This window comes from Bos mutus, chromosome 19 (genome assembly GCF_027580195.1).
Source record: "Bos mutus isolate GX-2022 chromosome 19, NWIPB_WYAK_1.1, whole genome shotgun sequence".
NCBI classification, from domain to species: Eukaryota; Metazoa; Chordata; class Mammalia; order Artiodactyla; family Bovidae; genus Bos; species Bos mutus.
Window position 1 is genome coordinate 35,557,036 of NC_091635.1, and position 17,545 is coordinate 35,574,580.

Sequence of the window (17,545 nt, forward strand, 5' to 3'; positions counted from 1 at the left end):
TCCTTCTGCTGCTGCCGCCACACTGGTCTCTTTCGCTCCCTCACAGATGTCACAGTGGGACTCCCACGCAGGCTGTCACCTCCACCTGGAGCACTGACCCCAGCTCTTTTCTTCCTGCAGGTCACGTCTTCCCGAGCATCTTTCCTGATCCCATCATCTTATGTTCAGTTTCCTTATCATGGTCTCTCCCTGCAAACTTCCTTAACTCCACATGTTTATTACGGAATTAGTTCTTTATTGTCTGGCTCCCGTGCTAGACTGGAAGTGTTGTAAGGGAAGAGACCCTCTGTTCTGTTCATTCATTGCCACATCCCCATCTAAATATTGTCTGCGACACGCAGTGAGTACTCGGTACATATTTACTGGATGAATGACTATTCCTCTCTCATTTCTTGAAAATGTATCTTGAAAAGATACATCAACTGTATCTTGAAAAGAATACTTTATGGCCTGGGAAAATGAATGACAATGAAGCCTGAAAAAAATGTTCCTCGAATATCTGTGTCAATGAGGAAAAGCTTTCCAGTGGTGGTTCTTGGGAGCACAAAGCACAGGGAGATGAGTCAGGCACTGGCTGACTAGAAATGAGTCTTGCTGATTTTGTCATTAGTATTCTGTATCTGTGCTAAGACTTTCCACTGAATCAGGGGATCCCCGATGCCAGGCAGGACCACACTGAAGCCATCTAAGAGGAAGAGCTGAAATCAGTTCAGAGTGTTCTGGCAACACTGCCTTTCTAGAAGGCTTGAGCTACCAAAGGGACCAGGATGTTCAGGTAAGACAACAGCCCCCCAGCCTCAGGAAGCCACAGAGGCGACAAGGCAGTGGCTTCACCCAGTGCACTGCCTGATGCTTTCCCCGTCACTGAAGCCCCGGGAGTACTGGTGGCCTTGAGATGAAACCACAGAAAAGGAAGACAAGGGGAGGCCAAATTTCTCTTCTTGAGCAGGTCCACAGTTATGCAGAGAGCACTTTTCTTTGTTTTTCTGAAATTTCATGAGTGTGGCTGGCTGCAACGTATAATGTAAATGGATGACGTTCAAAGGCTCAGCCTTTGAGTCCCACCAAGAGTCATTCCCATCAGCCTCTCTCAAGATTTGAAGGGACAGCAGCTGCAGAGCACATGCCTGCAATTAAGCAGCTAAGCATTCGCTAAGACTGGGTTAGACTCTGACATCCAAATGAATCCCAAAAGGTGGAGGCAAAAAAAGTCTGAACCACACTCAGAGCCCAGCATCTGTCACGGTGGAATTCATTCTTACCGGGTTTATTTATTACATCTTAAATCAGCCTTAATGAAGCCGAGGAAAGAGTTTCAAGGTCCATGTGTTCCCGCTCAAGGACGAGAAGAGGGCCACGAGTCCAAACATACTGTGACTGGCTGCATGTTGCTCAACAACAAAACAGCCCAGCATCTGTCGTTGCAGGGCTGGGACGTTACTTACACGGGGTCACCCAAGCTCCATCAGCAGCCGTTAATAAAAATGCTAACAGGCCGTAAGTGGGGACATACACTAACAGGATAAACGTTTGCACCGAGGCAAACAGTGGATTCTGGTAGGTGGGAATCATATAGAAAGATACTCTCTTAAATTTATTCTCAGTCAAGATTAAAAAAAGAGAGGGCTTTATGCAGGTCCTTTCAGTTTTGAGACAAAGCTTCTGTGCAGACACAAGCTGCCCAAGTTTCAAAATTCACTCAGGGATGACTCATTGAGCGTTATCTTTGTGTTAGACCCCAAAGATATAAATAAAACACAGCCCCTGCAGAGGGGAAGACAGGCTAGCCCCAGGCCTGGCCAAACAGGAAGCCAGAGGTGGCCGCTGTGTTTTATAGGCCAGTTATCAGTTGGGTGGTTCAGCCTTGCGAGTTATTTTGCTGCCGAGAATGATGGCAGAGGTGGGGAGACTGAAGACTTCACTGAAACTGAGTGGCAGCTGGGGTTAATGATGGGCTCCAAGAAGTAGGAACTCCACTCTGAGACTCGCAGTAAAGAATTCAGTAAGAGGTAACAGCAAATTGAATCAACAGAAAGACAGATGGACATGCCCTGGGTCAGGGTGGACTTAGTAAAAGTTTGTTGAAAGAATAACTCTCTTCCACCTGACACCCCGTCTATTGCTCACCTCAGATTCTTTGTAGTAACGTTCTGGAATTTCATCACAGGCAATATCGATAAAGCAAACTTCTCTCTCCAGATCTTTGGCTTCGTTGTCAAAAATCTGAAAGAGCAGAGCAACAAATCAAAGGTTAGTGACGGTGGGTGAGATCCTCAAGGTGCCCGCAAGTTGGCCCAATGGTGCGTGAGGCAGAATAACTCCCCGCAGAGCATCTTCACATGGCTCAGTGCCCCTGGTGAGAGCTTTCCGCTGCCTCAGAATGTGCAAGAATCATGCGAAGCTTTTATTCATCGCTTACACTTTGTCACATCAGAGGCAGGTGTAGCATCAATCACCGCTTGGTGAGGGGAAGAAGATAAAACAAGCTGTTTTTAGAAGTTCAAGAGTGAAGAAATAAATCTCTTCCAAAAGTCTCTTCCAAAAAGGAAGTCTGCTGATTTTTGGCAGTTAATCTAAACAGGGAAAGGGAAGAGGCTAAAAAGGTTCTGGGTAGATAGGAGACAAAAAGCAGTGATACAGCCTGAGATTTAGAGAAGAAAAATAAGGTTTTTTTTTCCATTAAAGTGTTTACATATATTTAATTTTGGAAATAACATACACTCATTGCAGAAAATACAGATAAACAAAAAGAAGAAAATAAAGACTGTCCACAATTCCATTACCCAGTGTATTATTCTTGATCATTTAAAAGCACGATTTCTTTGGTACATACAGGGGTATGAAGGTGGAGCTTGAAAAAGTATTGAGATGCCTTCTTGTCAATCTAGGCTTGGTTCTACTGGCCCAGAATGCCCAACACTTGCAAAGAAATAGGTAAGAGAGCCACGTATACAGATATACACTCTGGTTCCTCTACTTTTCCCCACTGCCATTTTTTTCTGACCTTACAGGGATATCTTCTCATCACTTCTGAAGGATAGTAAAAAGTTTGCAAATCACTTCATCCTTGGAGAAAGTCTTAACCGTACCCCAATCTCACTGTTAAGCTGATTCCTACAAGGGAATCATCTGCTAACACTAATTAAACCTGACTCTCCAGAAGAGAACGAAATATTTTGGAAGAAGAGGGTGGTTGATGCCTAAGAACATTGTCTTGCCACAAATTTGGAGCCTATTAATAACACGTTCTCCCCCAGGATAGCATCTGGAGGGCTCTTTGCAAGTTGAAACTGCTAGTCCTTTCCAAATGCTTTCTGAATAATATTTGTGCTGGTAATTATCTGCCCAGGCTGCTGTTTGCTCTGCCACCAGTTTCCTTCTATAATGGTCAGATACTGGACTCTTCAGATCTGGTCAAGGAGACTGACTCTCCGGTCTGAACTGAGGAGGCCACTGCATTTTCCTAAAGGCAGAGGAAGACTGGTTCCTGGATCAGCTCTGATTCCGACCACGGCCCAGTGAAGTCAAGTGCATGTAGACACTCGCAAAGTGTTTGGGAGGGATAGGTAGATTGCTTTGAAATGAAATGAGGAAATGGTGGGAAAATAAGTTCGAGTGGAGAAATAAAACACGAAATGAAACACCGGGTCTCAGGGTGTTTGTGTGTTTCACTCTCTCTCTTTTTGCTTGAATCTCTTAAGTGTGTGCGAGAGAAGACGTGCCTCATTAAGAAAACAAAACAGAACGGAACACCCCAGAGGCAAATGAGCTGCTAGAGAGTAAATTACAAGAGAAGTTAGAGAGCTTTGACATTTATTGGTGGTAAAATTTATGGGACTGAAAGAAGGGGAAATGAACAGGGGTTAAGGGAGTTATTGACAGATTAGGTGGCTTTTCCTAATTTAATTCACATAGTTTTGGATCACCCATTATCACATTATTACATTATTGCCCTTCTGCTCCAAATTCACCCTTTAGTCTCTGCTCTAACAGACCAGACCCTGTAAGCACTTCTTGACAGCGAGGATGACACTAAGCCCGTGTATTAGAGGAACCCTGCAGGAAGAAGGGGGCTTCTCTTCCTGGTGTGAATCTTATTCATGCTATACAATCTGTTGGGGGGAGAGGGGAATGAAGTGCTGCTCTGTCCCAGTTGCATGTCCAGAGTGCACAGCTGCTTGGTGACTTTGGAGTCCTGGCCTTCACTGTGGCCCTTCTGATGTAGGTACCCCTCTGCTCCAGCCGCACATTGCCAATGGTGCTCTGACTCTACATTCTTGCCCACCAGTCTCATCTCACTTGTACCCAGAGGGAACTTTTCTGCCACCCAGCAACTGTGGACCACCTCTGATCCAGGAAACACAGCAAACTTCTCTGCCATCCAGTGGGCTATGATCACAATCTCTGCAAGGAGGTCAAGCTCCAGCCATGGAGATGGGCCCTTTCTGAGTTTGTTCTTCCTAGTGTCCACTTCTTCAGCCTTAGGTATGCTTTAGACTTCTCTTTACATCTTTATAATTACTCTTATCAAAGTTTCAGTTCAGTCGCTCAGTCGTGTCCGACTCTTTGCGACCCCATGGATTGCAGCACACTAGACCTCCCTGTCAATCATCAACTCCTGGAGTTTACTAAAACTCATATCCATCTTGTCAGTGATACCATCCAACCATCTCATCCTCTGTCATCCCCTTCTCCTCCTGACTTCAATCTTTCCCAGCATAAGGGTCTTTTCCAATCAGTCAGTTCTTCGCATCAGGTGGCCAAAGTATTGGAGTTTCAGCTTCAGCATCAGTCCTTCCAATGAATATTCAGGACTGATTTCCTTTAGGATTGACTGGTTTGATTGCCTTGCAGTCCAAGGGACTCTCAAGAGTCTTCCTCAACACCACAGTTCAGAAGCATCAATTCTTGGGCACTCAGCTTTCCTTATAGTCCAACTCTCACATCCATACGTGACTACTGGAAAAACCACAGCTTTGACTAGACGGACCTTTGTTGGCAAAGTAATGTCTCTGCTTTTGAATATGCTGTCTAGGTTGGTCATAACTTTTCTTCCAAGGAGAAAGCATCTTTTAATTTCATGGCTGCAGTCACCATCAGCAGTGATTTTGGAGCCCACGAAAATAAAATCTGTCATTGTTTCCATTGCTTTCCCATCTATTTGCCATGAAGTGATGAGACTGGATGCCATGATCTTAGTTTTCTGAATGTTGAGTTTTAAGCCAACTTTTTCACTCTCCTCTTTCACCTTCATCAAGAGGCTCTTTAGTTCTTCTTTGCTTTCTGCCATAAGGGTGGTGTCATCTGCATGTGTGAGGTTATTGATATTTCTCCCGGCAATCTTGATTCCAGCTGTGCTTCATCCGGCCCAATGTTTCTCATGATGTACTCTGCATATAAGTTAAATAAGCAGGGTGACAATATACAGGCTTGATGTACTCCTTTCCTAATTTGGAACCAGTCTGTTGTTCCATGTCCAGTTCTAACTGTTGCTTCCTGACCTGCCTACCGATTTCTCAGGAGGAAGGTAAGGTGGTCTGGTATTCCCATCTCTTTCAGAATTTTCCACAGTTTGTTGTGATTCACACAGTCAAAGGCTTTGGCGTAGACAATAAAGCAGAAGTAGTTTTTCTGGAACTCTCTTGCTTTTTCGATGATCCAACAGATGTTAGCAATTTGATCTCTGGTTCCTCTGCCTTTTCTGAAACCAGCTTGAACATCTGGAAGTTCACGGTTCATGTACTGTTGAAGCCTCACTTGAATAATTTTGAGCATTACTTTGCTAGCATGTGAGATGAGTGCGATTGTGTGGTAGTCTGAATATTCTTTGGCATTGCCTTTCTTTGGGATTGGGATGAAAACTGACCTTTTCAGGTCCTGTGGCCACTGCTGAGTTTTCCAAATTTGCTGGCATATTGAGTGCAGCCCTTTAACAGCATCATCTTTCAGGATTTGAAATAGCTCAGCTGGAATTCCATCACCTCCACTAGCTTTGTTCATAGTGATGCTTCCTAAGGCCTACTTGACTTCACATTCCAGGATGTCTGGCTCTAGGTGAGTGATCACACCAATGTGATTATCTGCACTGTGAAGATCTTTTTTGTATAGTTCTTCTGTGTATTCTTGCCACCTCTTCTTAATATCTTCTGCTTCTGTTTAGGTCCATAGCATGTCTGTCCTTTATTGTGCCCATCTTTGCATGAAATGTTCCCTTGGTATCGCTAATTTTCTTGAAGAGAACTCCAGTCTTTCTCATTCTACTGTTTTCCTCTATTTCTTTGCATTGATCCCTGAGGAAGGCTTTCTTATCTCTCCTTGCTATTCTTTGGAACTCTGCATTCAAATGGGTATATCTTTCCTTTTCTCCTTTGCCTTTCACTTCTCTTCACAGCTATTTGTAAGGCCTCAGACAACCATTTTGCCTTTTTGCATTTCTTTTTCTTGGGGATGGTCTTGATCCCTGCCTCCTGTACAGTGTCACAAACCTCTGTCCATAGTTCTTCAGGCACTCTGTCTATCAGATCCAATCCCTTGAATCTATTTCTCACTTCCACTGTATAGTCATAAGGGATTTGATTTAGGTCACACCTGAATGGTCTAGTGGTTTTCTACTTTCTTCAATTTAAGTCTGAATTTGGCAATAAGGAGTTCATGATCTGAGCCACAGTCAGCTCCCGGTTTTGTTTTTGCCGACTGTACAGAGCTTCTCCATCTTTGGACACAAAGAATATAATCAATCTGATTTTGGTATTGACCATCTGGTGATGTCCATGTGTAGAGTCTTCTCTTGTGTTGCTATGACCAGTGCTATGGCCATGCTCAGTAAATCTTTAATCCAATTTTCTGTTGATGGGTGGGGCCCGATTCCCTCCCTGTTATTTACCTGGGGCCAAACTATGGTGGAGGTAATGAAGATAATGGCAACCTCCTTCAAAAGGTCCCATGCATGCACTGCTACCTTCAGTGCCCCCAACCCTGCTGCAGGCCACCACCGACCCAGACCTCTGCCGGAGACTCTGGACACTCACGGGCAAGTCTGGGTCAGTCTCTTGTGGGGTCACTGCTCCCTTCTCCTGAGTCCTGGTGTGCACAAGGTTCTGTTTGTGCCCTCTAAGAGTCTGTTTCCCTAGTCTTGTGTAAGTCTGGCGGCTCTATGGTGGGGTTAGTGACGACCTCCTCCAAGAGGGCTCATGCCATCCCCAGGTCTGCTGCACCCAGAGCCCCTGCCCCTGCGGCAGTCCACGGCTGACCTGTACCTCCACAGGAGACACTCAAACACAGTTCGGTCTCAGTCTCTGTGGGGTCTCTGGGTCCTGGTGCACACAAGGTTTGTTTGAGCCCTCTGAGCGTCTCTGGCGGGTATGGGGTATGATTCTAAACGTGATTTCGTCCTTCCTACCATCTTACTGGGGCTTCTCCTTTGCCCTCGGATATGTCCTCAAAGTCGCTCCAGCACTGCACAGCTGCTGCTCCAGTGCCCATCAAATAATTCTAATTAATAATTAGAATAAATTAATAATTCCTTATATTACACTCTTCCTGTTCAAATTTTTTGTGGTGTAGGCCTCCTAATGAGGCCCTGATTTATACACTCAATTGCATATGAAATACTGCCCTTGGCTTTGAGGGCTGCAAAAATAAGGGTTGAGTTCCTGTTCTTCACAAATTATCATCTAGTGAGAGAGACAGACTGGGAAGCTATTCCCCAAAATACAAGGTGAATTAAATATTTGTTACAAAAGAAAGGACAGACTGTCAGGCCAGAAGAGGAGTCATTTATGTTGACTCCACAACTGTATGGTCAGGATAGTATTATTATTTCCACTTTTCAGATGAGAAAACTAAGGCTCAGGAGACGCAGGAGACGTGGGTTCGATCCCTGGGTTGGGAAGATCCAATGGAGGAGGAAATGGCAACCCATTCCAGTACTCTTGCCTGGAGAATCCCATGGGCAGAGGAGACTAGCGGACTACAGTCCACAGGGTCACAAAGAGTTGGACACGTCTGAATGACTGAGCACGCACGCACAGGAAGTAAAGTGCCTTGCCCGAGGTCACACTGCCTGTTGGCAGAGAAGCTCAGAGTCAGAGCAAGCCTCCAGGCTTCCCGATCAGACTCCTCCAGTGATAAAAAGGCTGCCTCTTGGCACCCGACTGAGAAGATAAATATCAATCAAAAGTGCTTCCTATTTCTTTCCAGAAAGATGAAACTAGAATCTGGTTCTCCTCCTGCTACTGAAAAATGTATGTCCTGAGTAACTGTTATTGGGAACTCCCCAATGACTTCGAGCTTTTCTGTTGAGACTGCAGTAGAATCTACTTAGGTAGTTTTTAAGTTCCAACTCTGGACTCTTTCTTTAATATGACACTTATTCTCACACCCAAGTCCATGAAATAACAAGCACTTCTGAAGTCAATGTTTCAGGGTGGGGTTCTCACCACCTGAACAAAGCTACAAAAAAATCACTTTGAGGACCTCAACATTCTCTTCAGGCTTGAGATTACAAAGTATCTTAATTTCCAATAAATAATTAATCTCCCAATGATTAGAGCTTTTAGAAGATGCTCATAGGTGCTCAATACATGCTGCTGAATGACTGGAAGACATTTAGCTTCTATCTTCCAGAGAATAATCTATGGCAGGAATATTGCTTAGTAATTGATGTTAGGTTCTTTTCATGAGTCCCAGTTCTATCTGCTGGTAAGCACCCTAACTTTCCATAATTCCCAATATAGACCTCAATGGAGAGTGGAAACCTCTTAGTATTGGCTGACAGGTCCCACAGTGGAAATCAGGAGAGCTGAGTCTGAACTGAGTTATCTCCCCTATGTGACCCTGGGCAAGACCCTGCATCTCCTTCGACTAGATGGATGGGTATCAGGGAACTGTGAAATATCCTGGAGCTGTACCCAACATCTGGGGAGATGCTTTCTTTCTGGCAACAGAGTTTGACCACTTTCACCTGATTTCAGAGAGATCTGTGGCTCTAATGAGGTTGAGAGCAAGTGACCTAGATGACCACTAGAGTTCTTTGCAGTTAACGTGTCAGTGATATTGAGTGACTTCCAGGTTTTGTTAGGCTCCTACATCCTGTTCTTTGCTCCTTCACCCCATATCCAGCTGATTTGGGTGGTGCACAGAGGGGAAGCAGGAAGTGGCCATGACATAATGTAATCAGAGGCCATGGCAGGGGTGAAACACTCTCATCTTCATGCTTAGCTTAGGGCACCATCCAGAATTAAGCCAACGCTGTTGCAAACAGAGGCTTAGCAAGGTCTCAAAGAAAAACAGCAAGAGTAACTATTCACTGGGGCTTCCTCAGTGGCAGCCGCCACAGCAGAAGCTGTCAGAACTCTGGTCCAACCACCAGCTCTTTGAGGTGGAATAAGAGCTCTGCTGAGACAGCTTAGGACCGAGACACATCCTCATGTTGGTGTGCATGTGTGCTACGTCGCTTCAGTTATGTCCGAGTCTTTGTGACCCAATGAATGTGGCCGCCAGGATCCTCTGTCCATGGGATTCTCCAGGTGAGAATACTGGAGTGGGTTGCCATGCCCTCCTCCAGCAGATCTTTCTGACCCAGGGATGGAACCTGCATCTCTGAGGTCTCCTGTACTGGCGAGTGGGTTCCTTACCACTAGCACCAACTGGGAAGAAGCCCCTTAATGTTGGAACATTAAGCCAAAGCTCCACCAGGCTGTCACCTGACACAGGTGCTAAGCGCCTTCACGTCCTTGGGAGGTTCTTGGGCAGCATTTGTCCCTTTCTGAGACGGGAGTTGGGTGTGGGACTCAAATGTGGTACCTTCTCTATACCTCCAATAATAATGCTCCCCTCTGTGGTTACTTATCAGACATATCCACCCACAAGTCATCTGTAGCGGGTTTCAGTGCCAATCTGACTGACTCTTCTGACCTCTGCCCCCTTCCTCCCCAACTAGGCAATGAGCACTCAGTAAACTCCTTCTTTTAATCTGAACTAAGCAATATTACCCAGAAGGCAAATTTCCTGAGTAAATACTATCTTACAGATTCCAAAATGAAAAGGGGGTAATTTTCTCTTTTTTGTAAGGCCTTATGAACATTAAATATCAAGTATTTTTAAAGTCTTCACATACTTTGATCTGGTGAACTTAAGCTTTGATAATTCATCTTAAGGATCTTAAATAAATGAAAAGCTTAACGCACAAAGATTTTCATTGCAACATTAATGTAATGGCAAGAAAAAACAGAGAGAAAGAGGGAGGAAAAAAGCAAACAGCCAAATTATTCCAGTATGGGAGAATGGCCAAGGAAATTATGATAAATCCATTCGATGAACCATTATGTGGCCATTAATAGCTCCATTCTTAAAAAAGATTTTTCCCAGGAGGGTAAACAAGGGTGTGGGTGGGATGCAGAAGGGGAGATGCCCCATATTTAATACAGACAGATGCTGAGTCATGTCGTCATAACTCACACAACTCAGAAGGGAAAGGTACGCTGATAAATGTGGAATGTGTTTTAAGGACACACTAGATTTCTTCCTTGAACTGCAGTCTCTTTCTAGATTTATTTATTTCTCATTTTGCTTTTAGGCGTTTCTAGATTTTGTGGTCTCTCTTGTGACTGTCCAGTCAGGGAGAGCACTGTGTACAGCAGCTTTTCAGAAATCCATGGTCCTGAGGATCATGGGTTTGTAGCCCCTTTTAGCCCCTTTCTCTATAACAGTAAGTTCTGTGGTTTATGATCCAAGTTTAGATGGGAACTGTCTGTACTTTCTGCACAATTTTTCCATAAACTTAAAACTGCTTTAAAAAATAAAGTCTAATATTAAAAAAAAATTGAGGTGGGGAGGGGGGGCAACCCAAGCTTCTTCCTGCCATCTGTCTGAACTACCAAGGATGCAAGGTAGGGGTGGCTAATCAGTCATCCTGTTTTATGCTTCACATATGATTTAAGGGACGAAGAATCCCAGTTAAGCCACTGTTCTGCTCTTTTTTCAATATACTTGGGAGGTTTCAGGGGGAGGCAATTGACTAAGACACACTAACAAAGAATAGGTTCAGTAAGGAGGAACACTGGAAGCAGAATTATTGTTTTAACATTGCTTTCATTTCAGTGCTCTGGATTTGCAAAGTGGCCATTTGGTTTGGTGCAGAGGATGTGGGTCCCTGGTTAATACGTTAGGCATATGGGGCTAGAGTTGGTTCATGATTTTTTTATTGATTATTCTCTAATGGCAGCATACCTGTAGGGAGAGCCTGAAAAACACTTATGGCCAGGAAAAAAAATAGTCCCAGTTATTGATGAAGACAACCATCATTTCATTACCCCATCTCTACTCATATTCCTACTAAGAACATTTTCATGCCCACGCAATTCAGTGGTGACCATTTCATGAATGTGTAAGCTAGATGATCCAACCTCAGAATATGCAACTTGTCTTCCCCATTGCCATTAACATACAGATTAAAAAAAAGGATGGTTTTCTTCCATCTCTTTAAAAACATTTCTGCTTCTTTCCAACTCCCAGAATAAAGAGCTGTTGTTTATTCTATTTTGTTATAGTGGAAAAAATAATTGCTGAAGGTGGACATACTTAATAACAGTTTTCTGAAGAGAAGAGACTAGGCTTCAGCAATCAACAAATCAGCAAATAATTACCAAGCATCTGCTATGTGGTCAACAGGGCTTCCCTGGTGGTTCAGATGGTAAAGAATCTGTCTGCAATTCAGGAGAATTGGGTTTGATTCCTGGGTTGGGAAGATCCCCGGAGAAGGAAATGGCAACCCAATCCAGTATTCTTGTCTGGAAAATTCCATGGACAGAGAAGCCTGGCATACTACAGTCCATGGGGTTGCAAAGAGTCAGACATGACTGAGCAACTAACACACATGTGGTCAACAATGTGCCTCTTAATGTGTGAGATAAGGTCCACTCTCAAGCAGGCTTATGATTTTGCAGCAAAGACTTGATTTGTTGCAAGATTTAATTAACAGCATCATGAAAGTGAAAGAAAAAGTGAAAGTGAAGTCGCTCAGTAGTGTCCAACTCTTTGAGATCCCCTGGACTGTAGCCTACCATGCTCTTCCGTTCACGGGATTTTCCAGGCAAGAGTACTGGAGTGGGTTGCCATTTCCTTCTCCAGAGGATCTTCCCGGCCCAGGGATCAAACCCGGGTCTCCCACGTTGTAGGCAGAAGCTTTACCATCTGAGCCACCAGGGAAGCCTTAACAGCATCATATAAGATATTATATCTGTTACTAAGTAATAAGTACTAAAAGCTACATATTATCAGACAAGAAGTACTTCACTCCGAATCCAGCAAGGGAGAATATATGTATATATATGTGTGTGTGTGTGCATGACATTCTTTTTCAGATTCTTTTTCATTATAGGTTGTTACAGGATATTAGATATACACCGTTCCCTGTGCTATGTAGCAGGTCCTTGTCGGTTATCTATTTTATATATAGTAGTGTGTATATGTTAATCCCAAACTCCCAATTTATCCCTCTCTTCCCCTTTCCCTCTGGTAACCGTAAGTGTTTTTTTCTATGAGGAGAGACAAAATTTTAAAAATAAACTTTATAGAAAAGCTAGAGCTTCCCTGGTGGCTCTGACAGTAAAGAATCTGCCTGGAATGTGGGAGACCCGGGTTCAATCTCTGGGTTGGGAAGATTTCCCTGGAGAAGGGAATGGCAACCCACACCAGTATTCTTGCCTGGAGAATCCTATGGGTAGAGGAGGCTGGCGGGCTACAGTCCATGGGATCACAGAAAGTCGGATACGACTGAGCAACTAACATTTCATTTCAGGGCCATCTCGTCATTCACACACACAGATACACACACACACAAAGACAACTCAGCACCTTTAGTAAGATGTTGGTCCTTGTTTTTTCAGACTCCCTGCCCCTGAAACCATCTTTTTTTAAATTGATTTCTGGGGGAATGCATAGTTCTATGAATTTTAACACATGTATAGATTCTTGTAACCACCACTCCAATTGAAGACTCAGATCAGTTTCACCACCCCAAGAAACTAATTTTTCATCACAATCTCCCTACACCCCAACTCCAGGCAACCACTCCTGTGTTCTCTAACCCTACAGTTTTTGTCTTTTCAAGAATGTCATACAAATGGAATCATGTAGGTTTTAACCCTGTGAGACTAGGTCTTTTTACTCAGGACAGTGCCTTTGAGATTTATCCTGTGGTTGTGGAAATCCAAGTGCATTCCTTTTTCTTGCTAAGTAGTATTCCACTGTATGAATGTATAGCAATTTGTTTATTCCCCTGTTTAAAGTTTGGGACAATTATGAAGAGAGCTGTTAAAAGTATTTGTGGATACATTTTTGTGTAAATACAAGTTTTCACTTCTTTAGGGTACATATTCAGGAGTGGGATGGCTGGGTTATAGGGTGTTATGTTAATTTTTCTTTACGAGCAGATGAATCAATACTCCTGAAACGAATTGACTAGTATCTCCCCCAAATTCCTGCCCACCCCAAACCTCAGACTGTGACCTTATTTGGAAATAGATTCTTTGCAGATGTTGTTAGTTAAAGATTGGTATGGACTTAATGTTTGTATCTCCCTGTCCCAAATCCATTGAAAACTAATGTCCAGTGTGACAGTATCAAGAGATGCAGCCTTTGGGAGAATGAGGGTAGAGCTCTCATAATGGGATTAGCACTCTATAAAAAAGATCCCTCAGAAAAAAAAGACTCCATAGAGGTCCCCAGTGGAGAAGGAAATGGCAACTTACTCCAGGTATTCTTGCCTGGGAAATCCCATGGACAGAGGAGGCTGGCGGACTACAGTCCATGGGGTCGCAAAGAGTCGGACACGACTGAGCGACTGAACAGCAGTAGCATGGAAGTGCCTAGACCCTTCTTCCATGTGAGGACAGAGGGAGAAGTTGCAGTCTGCAACCCAGAACCCAACCATGCCAACACCCTGAAGTCAGCCTGTCTTCACCAAGTGTCATGAACAACTGTTTTTTTAACATCGACCAGTGGTGGAGATTTGTCCTTTTCCTTTCTCCACCCACCTCAAAGGTTGCAGAAAATTCAAAACCAACAGGCAGAAATCTGACGACAACAGTGGAAATGAAGGAAAGGGTAATGTAGGGCGTTGCTCATCAGGGAAGTTCAAAGCCAAAAGCTGCTGATAAACACACCTGAGGCTGAGAACACAGAGAGATGTAAGAGGAAAGGATGCCTGGGGAAGGGGCTGGGCAGAGGCCTAAGGGTCAGAGGACATGACACAGTGGACAGGAACTCACAGTGTGCTCCCTTTGAATACAAGAACACTTCTTTCTGTCCTAGGACATGCATCTAGAAACAGTGCCAGCAAAACTAGTAGAGAGTTGAGAGCCATTTGGTTTTGTGACCTGAAGTCCCACACAGGAAACAATGGTGACCCCTGGTTCATCTGGGTGAGACAAAGGGTGAAGACAGTTCAAGAGACAGTAATCAAAGTGACACGGTGACTGCTGAGAAAAAGATTTGGACTGGCAAGACAGTGTTCTCATAAGGTGCTCTGATCACGGTAACTAATTAAGAAAGGAACAAAAAAGTACATTAAAACAACCCAGAAGGGTCACAAACGCTATGACTCAATTCATTTACTGAAAAGGCTTTAACGGCACAGAAACGCTTCTAAGTTACGGTTCCCAGGGCAGCTGTAACAAGGCTCTTTTTATAAGCTCCGTCTGATTTCAGCACAGAACAGGCTCAACCTGAATTCCTTCTGTGGCCACAGCCCCCTTTGGACCCACAGGCTGTGTCATGAGATCAAACCAGGACTTCACACGGGCACACATGGATGCTGGCTCCTGGCACCTGAGCACACACACGGGTTCCCTGCAGTATGATCAATAATGCTTCCTAAAACACGTCCCAGAAGCCGGGCTTAAAATAGCTTCAATTTCTCCTTGTTCCTTCCGATTTTAATTCACAGGGTGGTCTCCGGGAACTAGAACTGCTGGTTTTCCCACAAGTTGAAGTATGGCTATTTCATCTGGAAACACTCTGGGGCTCAAGATGGGCCAGCCTTCACTAGCCTCAGTGTTTGTCAAGGTGATGTTGATTCTGTCCTTCTTGAAACCTTTCTGAGCCAAACAACGAATCCTTTGCACAGAGAGGTAACATTCCTGATACGCAAAAACCACCTGTACTTCTTTTTTTTCACTGAGAAGCTACTAACTCAGCCTGGAGGGAAGGGACTGAAATGCTGAGGTAGATGGCTTGCTGAGGCCTTGTCTGGTCTGGCAGCCATACCCGGAAGTCAAAAAACAATGCCGAGAGTCCCAAGAAGGCTGCCAGGACTCTTACTCTCTAGAGGCCACAGTTTCCTTCTCTTGTTCCCAAAATGAGCGTCCTGAGGTACTTCAGGACCTTGTGTCTCTTTCTAGCTCATTCCTGGCATGCCTTTCTGGAGGCACAATGAAATGGGCACCAGCCCAAACGCACTGAGGAATCCTGATAGATCGCATCTACTGTCAGAAAAATCGAGGAACAAACGGTTACATTTTCCTGGTAGGTTGTGTTGTTTGGTTTTTCCTTTTGCCTGGACTGGTGTTAAATACCTCCCCCAAGGCAAAGTCGGGGTACGAGGCAAGGCTTCTGGCTGAGCTCCACAGACTTGCCCTGGGCGGCTGACCGGAAGGCTCCAGAAGGAGCTCACGAGGCGTGGGTAAGGCAGACAGGGGCCAGCAGAGCGGAGGGGGCTGCTTCCTGAGCACTGTTCCAGCTCATGGCGTAATTAGACCAGAGGCCCTCGATAGGGCCTGTCGTTCCTGTGTGCTCCTTTATTATGGAATACAGAATCAGAAAATGGTGGCAAGAGAAAATACATTGCAGTGGCGATAAGCCCAGACTCCAGAGTCGGTGGACTGGGCTCCATGGCTCGGCTGGGCGACCTGGGGGCGCTGCTGAGGGTGACCTGACCTTACTCTCCTCAACTGTGAAGGAAGGGCAGTGTTGGCTCCTGCCTCACCCGGCTGCAGCGAGGACACGATGACATAGAGCAGTGATGACAAATGGAAATTAAAATGGAATAACCGCAGTTAAGGAGGAGAAAATGGAGCCTGGTGGCCATGGAGAATCCGGTCTCAGACATGTCTCTGTACCACTGAGAACCTGAACTTTCTTTGAACTGTACCTGACCCAAGGACACTGCCAGCCATACTCAAAACAACACCTGCCAGCTGCAACCTTATGGTCTCAAGGTCTCCCTTTCCAGCCATGCAACAATTCAGATCTCAACCAATCTGTCCTTACCAAACATGCTTACTCCTTGCCGGCTCCAATTACAATTCTTGAGAAACAATTCATGTAAACTCACTGTAACCTTGCAGCTTTTTGCTTTCATAAGCCTTCCCCGTTTTGTAGTCTGGCGGAATACAATTCAAATACTTCTTTGAATCTGTGACTCCCAGGCTGAACTCCAATACATACCTTTTTATTTCAATCAGGTCTCTATTTCTGGAATTTTGGTTAATGGCAGGTAACACCCACTTTATTTTGACCTGGTGGTAAGTACCCTGGTGGTGTTAGATGTTAGTATCACTAAGAGGGGAAAAAAAAAATCACAAGGCTAGTACTCATTTTTAAGGTATCAATCACTTTTCACTATGCAGGTGTGGCATAAATGAACACTCTTTCACTATTAAGTGTTTAAGACGTTCCCTTTTTTGTCTTTTCTCTTTTTTTTCACACTGTTTATATTACAGTAAACACTTGTAATAAAATGTTAACCTTTGATTGCTAATGACCTAACAAATCTCTTGTATACCCCAGACACTATTACTGAATTCCAGACCTTTGGTATCAACTGACTATTGGGTACCAGTCTCTGGTTTTACTCAAAATTAATATATTCAAAATTATGAACTTATGGTTACCAAAACTCCAGGAGATAGTTCAGGAGAGAGAAGCATGGTGTGCTGCAGCCCGCAAGGTCACAAAGAGGCAGACATGACTTAGTGACTAAACAACAATGGTTACCAAAGACGAAATGTGTGTGTGTGTGTGCGTGTAGGGTAAATCAGGAACTTGGGGTGGACACGCACATGCTGCTATCACTACATATATAAGACTGACAACCAACAAGGACTTACTATGCAGCACAGGGAATTCAACTCAACATTTTGGGATAATCTATATGAAGAGAAAAGACTCTCAAAATATATAATGAATATATATATATATATATATTTTATATATATATATATAAAAAACTGAATCACTTTGCTGTATACCTGAAACTAACCACATTGTAAATCGACCACATGCCAATAAAATTAAAATTACCAAAAAATTAATGCAGTCAAAGTTACACTTATTGTCTTCATCACTACCCCCTTGGCTCCAAGATTTGAATCTGCCCTTCCTCTCTTCCTCTGATGGTCCTTGAATTATCCAAGGTAAAAACCTGGGTGCCATCCTAGGCTCTTCTTTCTTTCATATTCTTGCATCTAGTCAGGTAGTACGTGCTCAGAATTCTTCTATATCTGCCTCCATATCTCACCAATCCATCTCCCTGACAGACCTTTGT

At 44.1% G+C, this 17,545-nt stretch overlaps 1 protein-coding gene across 1 annotated transcript in view; it reads right to left on the reverse strand.

Moving 5' to 3' along the window:
• Positions 1 to 17,545, reverse strand: part of PITPNC1 (phosphatidylinositol transfer protein cytoplasmic 1) — a 264,102-nt gene that overhangs the window by 38,166 nt on the left and 208,391 nt on the right. The window contains exon 6 of the mRNA XM_005887768.3: positions 2,128 to 2,223. Within this exon, the coding sequence (XP_005887830.1) occupies positions 2,128 to 2,223 (96 nt within the window). The remainder of the gene's footprint in view (positions 1 to 2,127; positions 2,224 to 17,545) is intronic.